The sequence below is a fragment of the Gambusia affinis genome, linkage group LG10, assembly GCF_019740435.1.
Source record: "Gambusia affinis linkage group LG10, SWU_Gaff_1.0, whole genome shotgun sequence".
NCBI classification, from domain to species: domain Eukaryota; kingdom Metazoa; phylum Chordata; class Actinopteri; order Cyprinodontiformes; family Poeciliidae; genus Gambusia; species Gambusia affinis.
Window position 1 is genome coordinate 21,128,172 of NC_057877.1, and position 15,519 is coordinate 21,143,690.

Consider the following 15,519-nt stretch of genomic DNA (forward strand, 5'->3'; position numbering starts at 1 on the left):
GAGTAAGTAAATAATCATTGCAGTCGCCCTGTGTGTAAGCAGAGTGAGAATGTGTCAACATTTTTTTTTCTTGTTTCCCCTCCAGGGAGTCTTTTGTGGGCTCTAGTGTCCCTTATTTGAAAGTAGGCTGACAGGAAGGGGAAAGGAGAGGGGGAAAGACATGCGGCAAACATTGGCTGGATCCGGGAATCGAACCGGTGACCGCCGTGTCAAGGACTGAAGTCTCCAAATGTGGGTCGTGCTATCCCCTACGCCACCACAGCACGCCACAGAGAATGTGGCACATTGACACATTCTCTCACCACACTTTTCATCTTGGGATAGATGGCCAGTGTCACAATATTCATCTTGAAATAGATGTCAAAGAAACTGTGCTAGAGATGTCTTTTCAATGTTATATGAAATAACTGAATGGGCATAAATGGCACATAGATATCATCATCAGCCCCCTCAGCAATAAAATGTCTTAAGTATTGCTCTTGCTCCAACTTTAATTGCCTAGTATTTAGAGTCAGGGCCAATATGGACAGAATAGCTTCATTGATTTCCTTTGCTTCCATTGCCAAGCTACAACCATATAGGCACACTAAAATTATAAAGCAGCACTGAAAGTCGACTACATTGTTCACAACTTCTCCTCCAAATTCAATATGAAAATTGAACACAATGGGAGAAATCCAGGTGGAGTAATGAAGCGAGATGAGAATCAAGCAGAAATGCATAAGGCAGCAATGGCCAGGCCGGACACCAGATTAATGAAATTAAGTGATAGAGAATGGAAGCAACTTTTAAGAGTGTGATCATTCTCTAAATGTTGAAAAAAAATTAGAATTTTAAATCAGTATTTTGAAATTCAATGTATCTAAGCTGGAATTTTAACAATATACTGGAACCAGTGGCTGTGTTTCTTTCATTTCCTCATTGATTCTCAGCATTTGTCTGGTCCTCACTATTATCCTTTCATACTCATTCTCTGCAAAACTGATGACAATAATGTAATTTAATGTAGTTAATTTTATAATGGCGCCATGGAGGAGCAGTTGAATTGAAGAGAGGCATGCAAAAGATATTCTTTCTTCTCAAATTGGATGTTTTTCCAAATACTTTTCTGTTACACCTACATGATTTTGTGTGACTGTGTAAGAACCACAACCACACAGAGGCATTGTCGTCTTTACCTGCTGTGACTGCCTGGCATCTGGGGCTCTAATTACGTCCTGCTGTCTGGATCAGTGCTGATCAGCTGCAGGGGACTGCGAGGCAGAATTCGTAAGCAGCTCTGTTTTGGTAGAAACTAAGCAAACCTCCATTCATATATTATTTTGAATATCTAACCAAAAAACTGTGAAAAAGATAAAGTAGGTTGTAGACTGTCTCATACAAAAACACACAAATTAGGAAGAAAAATTGAGAACACGCATTTAGTGAGCTTCATGGGTCATAATAATCTCTAATATGGACATAAATGACCCTCTGTCCAGGGTGGCAGCACACCCTGGACAGAAGGTCATTTATGTCCATACAAGCTTTTATTTTTTATTTCCATTATCAGATAAATGGAATAGAGTGACCAAAACAAATTGTACTCAGGGAATGATGCTAATTTAGTATCTGAAATGTGTTGTCTAACTCAGGGGTACTATTGATTTCAATGTACATGCTTGTACAATCAGAAAAAAAGATTCCGCAAGTTTGATGGAAGATGTGCGTTAAGAAAACATTCTTCCCTGAAGATACACATGACAGTAAGGCAAATATTTACCACAAAGAATGAAGACAAACTCTGCACATTTGAACAAAAACAAAAACATTCGTTCTTGAATGGTGCTTATTATTGACCTTTGGCCCAACATGTGCTGGTTTTAAGCACTCTTATGCACTGCCTTTTGATTGTATGTGAAATTTGTTATGAACAGCCCATGCCTAGTGCAGAAGTCAAATTACGAAACAGCTTGAATTCAGATCCCCCCCCCCCAGTCAAGCAGTAGGCTAACCTTTCCAAATGGGTATAGAAGTCCCTCAGGAATATATATCACAACATACCTAGATAATACACATTTCAGGACACATCCAGAGACTCCAAGAAGCCAATGTAATCTGCACCACTGTGTGGTACATAAGCATGGAGAAGAATAATAACCATACCTCTTGTAATATGAAGGAGCAAAGTAACAACCCTCTTGCTTATTGGAGAGAACTCTATGTGACCAGGAGATTTGTAAGTTTTTCTGCACACAGTTGAGGCAACTTTTCTTCTCCTACTCAGGAGTTGCCCAATAAGCCCCGATCAATTCATCTTTCTCTCCTCTATCTTTTTTCTATCTCTTCCTTTTAAATTCTTACCCCTCCGCTTTTCTGTCCTTGTGTTGATTGTATTTGAAATAAGGCCAAATAATATCAGTGCATATTAAGTGGAGCATTAAAGTGAGAGTAATGTCTGCAGAGGATTATTAAAATTTAAAAATAATAAAAAAGAATTAATGTACTCTTCCCTCTGTTTTCTGTTTAGAAAAGAAACAAAGAGAAAACACAGTTCTTTTAATGTACATATATATCTTTCAAGCATGTATAAATAACTGTACATTACTTATTAGTTAGTTAGATTTCTTATGTTATTTAGATCTCAGAATAAAAACTATTACACATCAAATAAAACAGGGTACAGGAAAGGATAAAAGGAAGTAATGCTTACAATAATATACAAATGTATTGTAAAATACTTAATCTCACCAATCTGCACCTTCCATGCAATTCCTCCCTGGAGATGCAACACCCAAATATCCAAGCTCCTGCCTCGCGGAGCAACTCTCCGTGAGGGGGGGTTAGTTAGGTTGGATAACTAGCAATTATCCAACCTAGTGGAACTCCAGTTCTGTGGAGCATTTTATATATTTCTCAGTTCAATACTCTGAAGAATATTTGTAAGTGGCCTAACAGAGAAATGTTGTGATGATGTGCTGCTGTACAGTGTCAGAAAGAGTAGGAATTTTCTAAAGATTGCTAAGTTCTTTTTTTTATTTTTTAGTTACATTTGATATTTATAGCATTTTTAAAACAACTGAGGATAAGCTATACGATGTTACAGTGTTCCTGGAAAAGACATAATATTACCATTTTAATTACTTTTTTATTAAAGTAATTGAAGTGTAGGAAGCAAATTTTCCTTCCTACAGACAGCTATGCTATGTTTAAAGCAAAAATGTCAATGAGATTGTTTACTCATCTTCCAGAATAACCAAAGGCATAGTATTTAAATGAATATAGATTAATTAAAGCATGTCTACAAGAAGCCTCTTGTGATCTTTAGAGGATGATGTTTGTTCAGTTGTCTAAGCGATTGGCCCCCATAGCAAAATAAATAGAAAAGAATTCTCAAACTGCATCTACTAGACTCATAATTTTGTAAATTGATTATTGACAGCCAGGTAGTTTGTGGCTTACTTGAAATGTTTGTCTTTGCATTACAGCATACTTTTTAGTGATAAACAAACAAGACTACAGAAGAGTTCCAGGGACCTACAAAAAACACAAAAGAGCAAGAAACTAAACACAAAAGAAAATATGGCCTAACATTCTTAAACCTAATAAACACAGAAAATTAAACCACATACTGCAAATCATTTTAATCAATAAAGAGCTCAGAATTAATCAAAACTCAAATCAAACACAAACACCAGAAGAATAATAACAAAAACATCCACTGTTATTTTTTCAAGGACTTCTTCTGTGGTTTTTATAACACCGGAAAACCTATTAATTAACCATATACAGTACATTCATACAGGTCCAATCTTTAATATAGTGTTTAATGTTAATCAAATTCAATTCAATTTATTGAAATAATTTGAATTTACAACATGGTATCTAGTGCCACTTTCATTACCCTTGCTTTAAGTTTATTTATAGAAAAGCAAATTTTCACTGGTACTTAATCTTATTGTGACATGTTTCACTCATATGTTCCATCAACTGCTGTATGCATGTGTTCCAGACCAATTGTTAACTCATAACACTTGCACAAGATAAACAAATAATCAGACAGCTAAACTTATTTGGGAGTGGAAACTCAAATGTAAATATACAAATCAGATACCTGATAACAGAAGAGATACATCTAATATTGTTCAACAGCACTTTATATGTGCTGTTTGAAATGGGAGGAAATTAATAAAAAAGACAGCCAAATACTGAAAGTTAACAAGCCATTTTGAATGGATTACCCCGACTAATGCACAGACAATGTTATTGAAGGAATTTACCCTTATGTTTTTAACTGTGAAAGTTTGCTGCAGTGACATTTATTGAAAGGGACTCCTTCAATGAAAACAAATGACAATGGTTTTGCAGAAATAACCTTATTAAGAACAATAAAAAGAGCACAAGCACATGTCACTGTCAAAGCCTAGATTAGATTTATGAAGGAGATAAATCCTTTTGTCTTTTTCTCCTTCATACAAACACCTTCACAAGTTCCTCAAACACCCGAATGACCTCAATAGAAAGAAATCACTTTTTGTTCAGGTTGATTTGAATCGCATTTGTTTTCAGTTTCAATTGTGTCGTTTCCCTTTTTTTCCTCCCTCTCTTGGCTTCTACTTCTCCGCCTCTCTCTTCCTCTCTCCATCGGTTGTGATTGGCTGCTTTTCTCTGAAAGCTTTCTGCTGGTATAAATCACTGCTGGGGGTGGAGATAAGTTCAGCTTGCTGTCTAATGCTGAAGGACAACGCTATAAAAACTCTGCTGGTCACAATTGCTCAGTTGCCTCTCTTCTGTCATTGAGAAAAACAAGTTGTGAATTTTGGATTTTTAGAATTCCATCATGTGTAAAGGACTTGCAACACTCCCTGCCACCTGCTTGAAAAGGTAGGTTCAGTGTAATTAAAACAATAAGAGGAAATTAGTTGTTATGCTTATGGAAATCAAATCAAATACTGTTTGTTCTTTTTCTTTAACTGTATATTTTTAGAAACAGAATACTACTATTTGAAACCAGTTTCTATATTACATTTATCAATAAAATATAAGAGGTCCTGAACACTTATATGCTTCTAAGCCATTCTTTTGATTATTTTTTTTTTTGATGCACACAAACTGAAATCTTTGAAATGCATGTTTCCGCAGTGCTAAAGACATCAAGCACAAAATAAGCTTCTTACTCCAGAAGCCTGAACCTCAAGCTGCAGATCAGAAGGAGATAAAGGAGAAAACTGCAACGGCCATTACAAAGAGGTCAGAAAAATTCAGATGGTTTTGTTTTGTTTTTCTTTTTCTGTTAAATTTGATTTGTCCCAAAGTTTAAAATGTTCCTTTTCCAGAAGATAAATAATAAATTAGAATACTCATTGTAATACACCTGTTGCATTAAGAACAATACAAATATTCATGTAGGTGAGAGTAATGTGGATAAACATATGTGTTGGTTTGTTTGTTCTATTTTATTTCAGTCTAATATTGTTTAAACACAATCATAAAATATTTGCTGATAAACAATATTACCTGTAAAGTGCTTTCAATGCATTCTTATTCAACAAGATTATTTTTCCTCTTTCAATAAATAATTGAAACTGAGGATTCTTTTCAGTAATGAAAATGCCTTTTATTTTGTAATTCTGGGAGCTATAAAAAGAATTGAGAGATTGATGTGTTGATTCATGTTAGAAAAGACCTTGCAAAGATGTGCTCAGCCAGAATGTCATTTCACTTAATTAGAAAATCAGTGCTCACGTGTCTGAGGATCTTTACATTCATTGAGTCTACTTAGTCTTTTGTAGCTGTTTGGACCAAAAATACTCATTCCTTTATTATTACTACAGGTGTTTTGACTGGAGAGTTAAATTTAACATCAACAACTTGTGGAACAACAGATCTTGTTTTGACCCAGATCTGCCCACAGGTGTAATTTGCACGGGTAGCTTGTAATTGTCCTTTATGAGAAGGTGATGGTGCTGACCTTTCTTTTCCGGTAACACATAACCAATCCATTAACAGTGAAAAATAATATTTAGTTCATGGAGTCAATTATATGAATACAAATCATGTTTCTTTCCCCCCTCTGGACATAGCTATTATTATTCTTATGACTTTTGGTTTTGCCAAGGCAGAGAGATTTTTGTGGAGGTGCAAGTTTCCATGATAGAAAGGTCAGATGTTATTGTTGCTGGTGTCAACACCAAATTCTGAATAATATACACAGTAATTTAAAAATACTCTGGGACAAAAACAGCATATTTCTTTATGCAATATTAAAAATAAATCATTCATCCTAATCACAATCATATTAAACCTTATTTATTGAGATGGTGGTAATAGAGATGAAGAATTTGTACGTGAGATAAAAGAAGTTTAAAATAAAACAAAACAACAGAATCTTAAGATAAACCTGAATACATTTGTACCAATAGAAAATATCTTTTTTTTGCACATATATATTCTCTGCTACCTTTAAAAAATCTATTTGTCATATTTCAGAGTCCCTAATGCTGCTGAGGTGGAGAAATGGAAGGAGTCTTTCTGTCATGTAATGAGCAGTGAAAGTGAGTATAATATTATGGTTTCAAATCTATAAAAAAGAATATAAAGTAGAACAAGGAAAAGTACAGAAACGGATACAGATATAAATCAAGCTGAAAGGACATGATGTGATCTCAATTACATTGCCACTGACTGTCATGCTGAACTCATTAGTTCTCAGCAGGAGGTCTTTGGGGTTTATGTAAAAGAATAAACTTGTTTATATAAGCAGAGAAATGTTTCTCGTGAGACACAATTGTGCTTCAGTCATGAGAACACTATCAGACAGCAGCCTGACAAACACTTTACTCATTAAAGGTCGTCAATAAGGTTTTTGTTGAGAGCAGCATGCGTGTATTATCTCTATTCCACATTTTAAAGATTTAAACCTGAAAAAATTCCCAAAAAAGTGGAAGTTTGTTTTTAGGGTTTCATTGTCATTAAGTGACATCGTTTTGCATGAGACAATGAAAGACTGTTTTCCATCAAATGGAGCTTAGACTTCACAATGTTAGAGAAACAAATTAAGTGCACATATGCACAGGCACTTCCCAGTTAATTCTCAGGCTCTGGGTTTTTGCTACGTGTCACAAGGCACAACTTGATGGCCCCTCAGGGCATTGTGACCAGTTCAGAGTTTGTGTGTGTGTGTGTGTGTGTGTGTGTATTTGTGAGCAAATGTGTGCATGTGTATTTGTGTTTGTGCATTTCAGCACTCTGAGAATCTCGTCAAGAGTATGCAATAGACAGTAGAGCATTGGCCTTGCGGGAACCAGCTGAGTTCTGACATGATGCATCCCATGAACCTAGCCACTGACCTCCAACATTGTCATGTCATCCTTCTGCCTCCAGCAGTCAGCTTCTAGTGAACTGATCTTCTTTCAGAAGACTTTGTTTATCATAAACGGTTTCCACTATCTGTCATTTTAGTTGTGCAGAAGTTTGAGTAAGCACAGCTGTGTCTGTTAAGTTTTATGGTATTTTGGCTCCAGCAGAGGCTCACATCTATTTGCTCTGCAGTCTTTAAATACTTTAGACTACTTAACAATCAGCTGATATTTAGAACACAGATTAAACAAACGCTGATGTAAATGTATTAGTGTTTGTGTGAATACTAATTGATTATGATCAAATGACAATTCATTTTATTCCTTTGGTTCAGTACTACCTGATCCTACATGGCTTCCTCTGGATTTTCAGATTTGGATAATAGCAATGCTTTGACTTGCTTTAGATATTCTGTAAGGTTATGACAATTATGTCTTTGATACTTAATAGCCAAATGTCTCCCTTGTGCATTAGTTAAAGTCAAGAACGGCTTATCTTGTACAGTGTGAAATTTTCTAAAGAAGCCTATATGATCAATTTTAAGGGGTTTCATTTCCGTAGTCAAAATAGTTAAGATATTTCAAAAAACTTTGTAAGCTTTTCTACCTCAATACACTATATATGACCTTGGTTTGGATAAACTGAAGCGTAGATACTGGCTAACTGCTAATTTAACCTCTTTTTGACAAGTTAGGACAATTAAGAACTAGTTCTCATTCACAAAACCACCACGGGTAAGGACCAGGACAAAATAGACATTTTGCCATATTAAGCTATTAAAAGTGTAATTTTGTTTATTTCATTTAATTTGGCATTAACTAATTTTTTTATTGTTATAGTCACAGATATGATCTTTTTGTCATGAATAGAATTTTCTGTGTAAAATTTGTATGATCCTCTGGGTACTTTGGCTTCCTCCTACAGTTAAAAATATGGACATTCCAGAAACATAACAGTTATTTATTATTATTTCCCTTAGATGTTAGTGTGTGTCCAAATGGACGGATGAACGGATGTTAAGTTGTGTTATCACATGTCTATATCATTTCTTTCTTACTCCTAGTGGGTCGCACAGTCTTTACCAGCTTCTTGAAGTCAGAGTTCAGCCAGGAAAATGCTGACTTCTGGATTGCTTGTGAGGACTACAAAAAGAGTCCACCTTCCAAGATGGCAACCAAAGCCAAGCAAATGTACCAGCAATATGTTGAGGCAGATGCTCCAAACGAGGTGAAGAGTTTTTCATTATTTGATAAAAACACTTGTATGCAATCAGCAAGTTTGCTTATGTAAACATTATACAACACTTACTGTCTCAAACAACATTTAAGTTTTAAATTAAGACTTATTGTTGCGTATTTGTGAAAGAAGTCTATAAAGAACTAGAAAAGGCAACTGAATGAAAAGATAAATGTCATTTTGAAAGTAAAAATGCACATAAATTATATGTAAGTATTCAGTCTATCTAATTAAAACAAGAAAATCTGATCATTATGAAGGACTTTAATTCCCCCCAGGAAATTAAACAATGAACAGTCTTGACTTTCAATCTTGGTGGAAGCCCATTATTTTTCTTTGGCTATTTTTATTATTTACTACATTTTCTGAAAACATAGTGTTTTATAACTTATAGCGAATAACTGAGTTTTTTTTTTTTTGCCACTGTTGCAACCCACCCCCGTAAAACACAGTTATAAGATTTTTCTGGATATGGTTAGCAGTTTGCTAAGAAGATGGCGTTCCATTTGCCCTACACCTTCACCTGTAAAATTTAATCCAAGTTTTCTGATTTTTACTTTGCCTCTTTTTTTTTATTCAAGGTAAACTTGGACGCAGCTACTAGAGAAAAAACAAGGCGGCAAATTGAGAGTGGCGGCCCATCCTGTTTTGATGAGGCTCAGAAGATGATCTACAATTTGATGGAAAAAGACTCTTATAGAAGGTTCCTGAAATCCAGAATGATTCAAGAAATTTGCCAGAAAGATAATTGTGCTGCTCAAGAGAAGAAAGGCTGCGATTGGCCTGAGAGTAGGCAGGTTTTAGCTGGTGGGGCCTAAACACTGGGGTGACATAAAGATTTAAAGCAGGTGCCAAAGATGGAAAGTGCAACAGAGAATTAGACAGAAAGGGACAGATTATAAGAAAGAGTTTATCCTTAATGGTGACTCATGTAGGTTTATCTAGGATTACTTTTTCTTTTATCATTTTAATTTACTTGTTCAACTTGCTGTCATTAACTTGCAGAGTTTAGTCATCATATATTTGATCAAATGTAATGTTTTCCATCTCTGAATTCACAATCTGCTGTGTTGTGGTTTTCTGAAGAGATTGGTATGGACAGACCTTGCATTATATTTCCATTAATAAAAAAAATACATTTTTCACAAACATATGTTTAGTGATTCCAAATTAAAACCCTTGTAGTAACAATAGGTCAGACATTAAAATGGATTACAATCAATCTACCTCCAACCAACAAACTAATCTTTAAAAAGCTCTTTACTTTGAAAGACTTTGGAATACTTGAAAAAAGGTTAAAAAGACAAAGAAGCTCCCCAGACTGCTTAAACATGTCCATTTAATGTTCACATGCAGTTTGAATTTTAGTGCAGTTACAGCACAAATTTAATACAAAACTAAAACTTGACTCAGTTCATCAACCTGCCAAGACACTCCTTTGCACTTTAGCAATTTGTTTTACTTTTCTTTGGAATTTAAAAACCTAAAATCTGACAAATTTTGAAACAGAAGCAAAAAGAACCACATCAATCAGATCTTACGACAATATTACTATTGACATGTAGTTTGATTGAGTACAAAACTTCAGTATTTCAGATACAGCTAAAAGCACTGTGCAAATATACATTTTGTCACACAGTGATGTTTGAATACAGCCCAGCATAACATTATAACATTATATTTGTGTTGACACACACAAATATCAAGTAGTAGCTATTAAGTTGGTTGGTAACTATTCACAAACAAGACAGTATTACAACATAAAAATATTAGTATAGTGCACCTTAACTGAATGCAAGAAACATAAAGCCAGTTGCTTCAAAATTAGTTTTCGTGGCAACAGTAAGCAGAATGTAAGACACAAACACGCTCTATGGCTTAACAATTTAAGCTTTTCATTTTTATAACCTCTTTTTAACTCTATAATCAATGTTTATGGTGTCTTGTGCAACAGCAAATGGATGTGCTTGATGCCTGTTCTGCCATGTTCTTATGCTTTGTAATTCCCAAAATTCAACAAAACTATCGATTGTCTGTGCTGTATGAACATCTTGACATGAGCTCTACACTGTGAAAATTGCTTCATCTAATATCAGAATGCCATATTTTCATACTATATACTCTCTAAACATTTTAGATAAAAGCTAATTGCTAATTGTTTTTTTTTATTGAGGTGTTTCCAACATTTCAACGTAGGCCATACTGTATTCCCCAAAAAAATGGATGGTGACTCGCAGACAAATGTCTTAAATTAAAATGTATACAGTTATCATTTGAAAAACTATTGATTGTGTATGTTGATATAATTCAATTATGGTATTGCCCTATTTATCTGTCTGTGAATGTTCAAAGTAAAGTTGTGCTTCAAAAAAATGTTTTGTTTCCTGTGTATTGATGTTTTGTTTGCTGTGTATTATTCCATTTACATAAATCCTTTAGTTTAATGACAATGAAGGTAGTCATTCATTTTTTATGCATTTACTTGTTCTAAACTGCACATTGCAGTAGGAATAGTTGGGCAAATGTTGGCCATGTTTGTAGTCACAATGTTCCCCTTGCTGGTTAGACTCTATTTATTGCTGTGCATTTTACACAGGTGGGTGTAACACATAATCATTTGTGGAGATATGATATTAATAAAATATTAGCTTTCACTCAATGCTAAGTGTAAGAACATCAGGAAGCCAGTTCCTTCTATTTGATGCTTATGAAGTTGTATCTTCACACTCTGTTCTGCATGCACACTTTAAGAATACTTGATCATTTTAGTTACCTGACACATTGGGGTTAGTCTTGTGGATGTATTTTAGGGCCACATCTGGAACACACTGCTTTCTCTTTAGACATATTGCAAATGTCAAAAGAGATCAGCCAAGATATCAAGGAGAGAATTGTGGAGCTGCACACGTTTCCAGATATTTCAGCCAGGTCATACAGTTCACAGGCAATGCAACTAAATACTTAGGAAAGTAATCTTCTGATTTTGAAAGAATTAAAACACTAAAGTAAAATTGTAGCAGTTATTCTAACAGAAACAGACAGTCAGTGTAAAGTGGAGAAAACAGGGATGAAATGCTTACATTGAGAAAGGCTTCATTTTGTTGATGAACCTCAAATGCTAAAATTTAGGCTGAGATATTATAACTATTAAGTACTTACAGACTTTTTGTCTGCATGGATGGTAACTGCAAGTCAGCTTGAATGCCCCAGTTGGCTGATTGAAAACAAAACCATGGCAGTCTTAATTGTAGGTGAATATGTGTGTACTTGAAGCTGGTAACAACCCATCTCGTTATCCATTGGATAAATATTAATAGGAAAACACAAAGATGTGCTTTGCTAACTTTGCCAGCTCAGGTAATAAGCTTGTCCTGACACTCAATCACGGACAAAGACGAGCAATAACAAAGCATGGTGATAAATTATAGAAAACGCTGTAGTAATATTTAATCAACATATAAAGAAAGAACCGAAAAGAGATGGAAAGTTTTATTATTATTATTATTATTATTATTATTATTATTATTATTATTATTATTATTATTATTATTATTATTATTATTATTATTATTATTATTGTGTTTTCAAAATTGGCAAATCAAAACCATTATGAAGTGGTTTTGATTTCATAAGGCGATGCTTCCAGCTGCTACATTATGATGGGTCTTTACAGTAAACACGTCCTTGTGGTAACAGATGAAACGTTTTTAATCTGTTACTGTCAAAACAGGTAATTAGGCTGGATTTCTAATGCAATTACAAATCTAATGGAAATAGAAATTACCACAGCCTATCCAGATATTTGTTTGCTGCAGGGAAGTTTCTAAACAGGAGACTGATTGATGTTTTGACCAATTTATTAGTTATTAAAGTGTGTGTGTGGGTGTGTTCATTTGTATGTTTGAAATTTAATCAGTTTTATACTAAAATTTTCAATCCATCAGTAAATATTGGTCTGATTTGCTTAATTGAAGGCCTTAAAAGTAAAAATGTTATTTTATTATTACAGTAAATGTCTGTGATTTGCGGACCTACATCATTTCCAGTAGTGACTGTGCAGTGTTTTCAGATTACAGATCATTATCAAAATGTAACAGTATCATCTGTTAATAAGCAGAGTGCAGGGCAATTTTTGTCCAGAGGAAAAAGTGTAGGTGTATCTATTTATGGAGATCCCTGACTTACACATATCAGTTGTTCTAATGTTAGAGCACTAGTGGATTGACTTACACTTGAAGCACTGCTTTCATCTAATTTCCTCAAGCTGGTTGACCTCTCCATTAACGGTTCAAAAATAGAATAAAATATGCCTCAGAAGGTTTTTAGCTTCTGAATCATTTTGAATTATTCAACAAAGAAACTTCTACTGGAGCTCCAATAGTAGTTTCTCCTCCACGTGTATCAGTGAGTTATCTACCCTGTGTTTCAGATTAATTTAGATGGCTGCAGTTGCATTTAGATCCAAGCTCATCCATTCAAAGATATATGTACAGAAAAATAGAGCTATCTGAGCAAATGTAGTGTTACATCTTTCTGGTATGCATCACATCCACTGGTCACATCCACCCATACTCACAACATAGACTGCACATGACTTTATTTCTAAGTAAAAAGCACAAGCACTACTCACTACTGCCCCCCATCCCATATAAGTCACAAAATTAAACAAAACAGCATTCAAAACTACTCATGCCAATTCCTCAGTTAGGAAATTAGTTTTCTTAAGTTTCTAAAAGTAACTAAAGTAGTTGAAAAATCACCTATTACTTGCTAAGTTTCGGAATATAGGTACATAATTTTATTTTATTTTATTTTAGTAAATTTTCATTTAATTATAGTGAACAGTGTTAAATATGACTTATGTTTATTTTTAGTCACCCGGGTCAGGTCAACTACAACTTAAACAGAAAGCAACTGAAACTGAGCGAAATCCTACCCGACTTTAAGTTTAAGGCTGTTGTAATGTCTGATAAAGAATTATTTTCATAGGAGAGGCAAAGTTGTAAAACATGTTAAAGAAAGACAAAGACAAAAAAATAGTAAACAGTTTCCTGGAAATTGTTTTATTTATTCAGCAGCATGTATCTGAACCCAGTTAGAGAGGGACACTTAGTGTGGATTTCCATGTCATTTTCAAGGACACTGTGACATTTTCAGAATGGTGGATGGATAATTTTATATAATAAGTATGATGAATGCTTCAAGCCTCCTTAGAAAATTAAATAGAGAATGACCCCAATCCCCCATTGAATCCTTGATAAATGTATTGTAGATTGTGCAAAAGCTTTTTATAGGACCATGATGGAATTGTATGTCTACACAGTTATGAAAATTGTCAATTCCTCATAAAAAAAAAATAAAATAAAATAGCTGGTACTAAGAAACAGTAAAACAAAATCTCTCTCTCTGTGTGTGTCTTTCTCTTTTTTCTTTGTCTTTCTGTACAAAGCTAACTATTGAATAATTGTTTACCATCAGGGTAAGTTCACAGACCAAACTAGATTTCCAAAACCCTGGATGAGCCTCTTTTAACTGGACCAATAACTTTGTTACAAAAACATAACAACACTTAAGACCAACATGAGTTATAAATAGAGGTAATTCTTTTTAGCTGATGAGGTCAGATTTAAGCAGGTGCCAAACATCTATTCTCTTTCAGCTTCCTATTCACCTTTTAAAGAGGCAGAAAAACAAGATTCAGCCTTAATGGTTTGCTTTACTTTGTCACTAGGCCAATCCATTTCTGCGTTCTGAACCTCAGCTCTGAGTGGTACGGCTTGTGTAACCCACGAGACTAATCTTGTGCAAGTCCTGCAGATCACCACAAAGGAAAAACCTCTGATGACCAAAGCACAACAGCAAAGATTAAATGAAAAACATTTTTTTTTACCTCAGGCAAAGTTTGGCTCACAGGTTATCAGTCAATGGATGTTGTGTGAGAGAAAAAAAAAAAAAAAACAGTAGGTCTGAGCAAAGTTCAGAAACAAAACAATATCTAGTTGCTGTTGGGGGGAGATGGAAAGCTTTACAAAGATAGGCTTGAAAGAGCTGACATATGGGGAAGGGAATGTTGGAGACAAAGGTTACATTCCAATAGTAATATGATGATAAATTGACAAATATTATAATTATAAAATATTAGAATTTAAAGATTGGGAATTAAAAAACAAACATTTTTGTAATGCCTACCTGTACAAAGGTAATCTACTCCATTTGTTGTTGCTGTTTTGTAGGTATGTAAGTAATTTAATATAAAGTTGTAAAAAAATTCAGATCTCATATGGTCCTGTTTCAGATTCCAAGCTTCAAAGTACAAGATAAACAAGTGAGAGGATTAAGTGCAAGAGATGTTATAAAGAAATTATCCACTATCTTGGTGTTCAGTCAAATGGACAACAAATACTAAGAGCAGCTGTGGCTCTTAGTATTTGAGCCACAGCACAAAGAACAAAGAAAGTAAATGGTATGTGACCTGAAATGAGGGGTGAAAAAACTAAGTTTAAAGGGAAATAATAGGACACAGATGTGACTATTCAAGGCAAGGTCAAGCAATCATGGAGGTAAAAAGCACATGAAGTGAACAAGCAATTATGTCTTACTAGCACTAACAACAGAGAAAACCATAAACCCAAAAGGGACAGAAGAAGAACAACAATATTGAACAGGAGACAGAGAAATTAATTTAGCTTTTTCAAATGCCTTCCTATATTATAGTATGCTTTTTCTAAATGTTTGTGCTTACACCTTAATAGTTCAAAGTCATTATCCAATTGACAAAACTGATTTGGTTTTTGGATTTTAACATAAATCTGCTTGTAAAAACACTTTCAAATATTACAATAGATAAATCTTTGTCAACTTCCTTCCCTCACAAGAAGTAGCATTAGGCAATTTCCCTGCCAGGGTATTGGACGCTATTAAAAGCCATGTAAAGTTTAAAAATAC

The 15,519-nt window shown here is 34.4% G+C and overlaps 1 protein-coding gene across 1 annotated transcript; it reads left to right on the forward strand.

The window, feature by feature from the left end:
- Nucleotides 1–4,696: 4,696 nt before the first annotated feature.
- Nucleotides 4,697–10,324, forward strand: rgs4 (regulator of G protein signaling 4). The gene is made up of 5 exons (XM_044128244.1): nt 4,697–4,863; nt 5,122–5,229; nt 6,469–6,533; nt 8,402–8,565; nt 9,156–10,324. Exons 1-5 carry the CDS (start codon nt 4,820–4,822, stop codon nt 9,390–9,392), a joined length of 618 nt encoding a protein of 205 aa, XP_043984179.1. The 5' UTR covers nt 4,697–4,819; the 3' UTR covers nt 9,393–10,324.
- Nucleotides 10,325–15,519: the final 5,195 nt, after the last annotated feature.

What these genes read in the sequence shown, in the direction of transcription:
- rgs4 (XM_044128244.1), top strand. Translation starts at nt 4,820, where the DNA reads ATGTGTAAAGGACTTGCAACACTCCCTGCCACCTGCTTGAAAAG. An exon ending in GCAACGGCCATTACAAAGAG is followed by an intron (nt 5,230 to 6,468) that starts GTCAGAAAAATT and finishes GTCATATTTCAG; the next exon opens with AGTCCCTAATGCTGCTGAGG. An exon ending in TCATGTAATGAGCAGTGAAA is followed by an intron (nt 6,534 to 8,401) that starts GTGAGTATAATA and finishes TCTTACTCCTAG; the next exon opens with TGGGTCGCACAGTCTTTACC.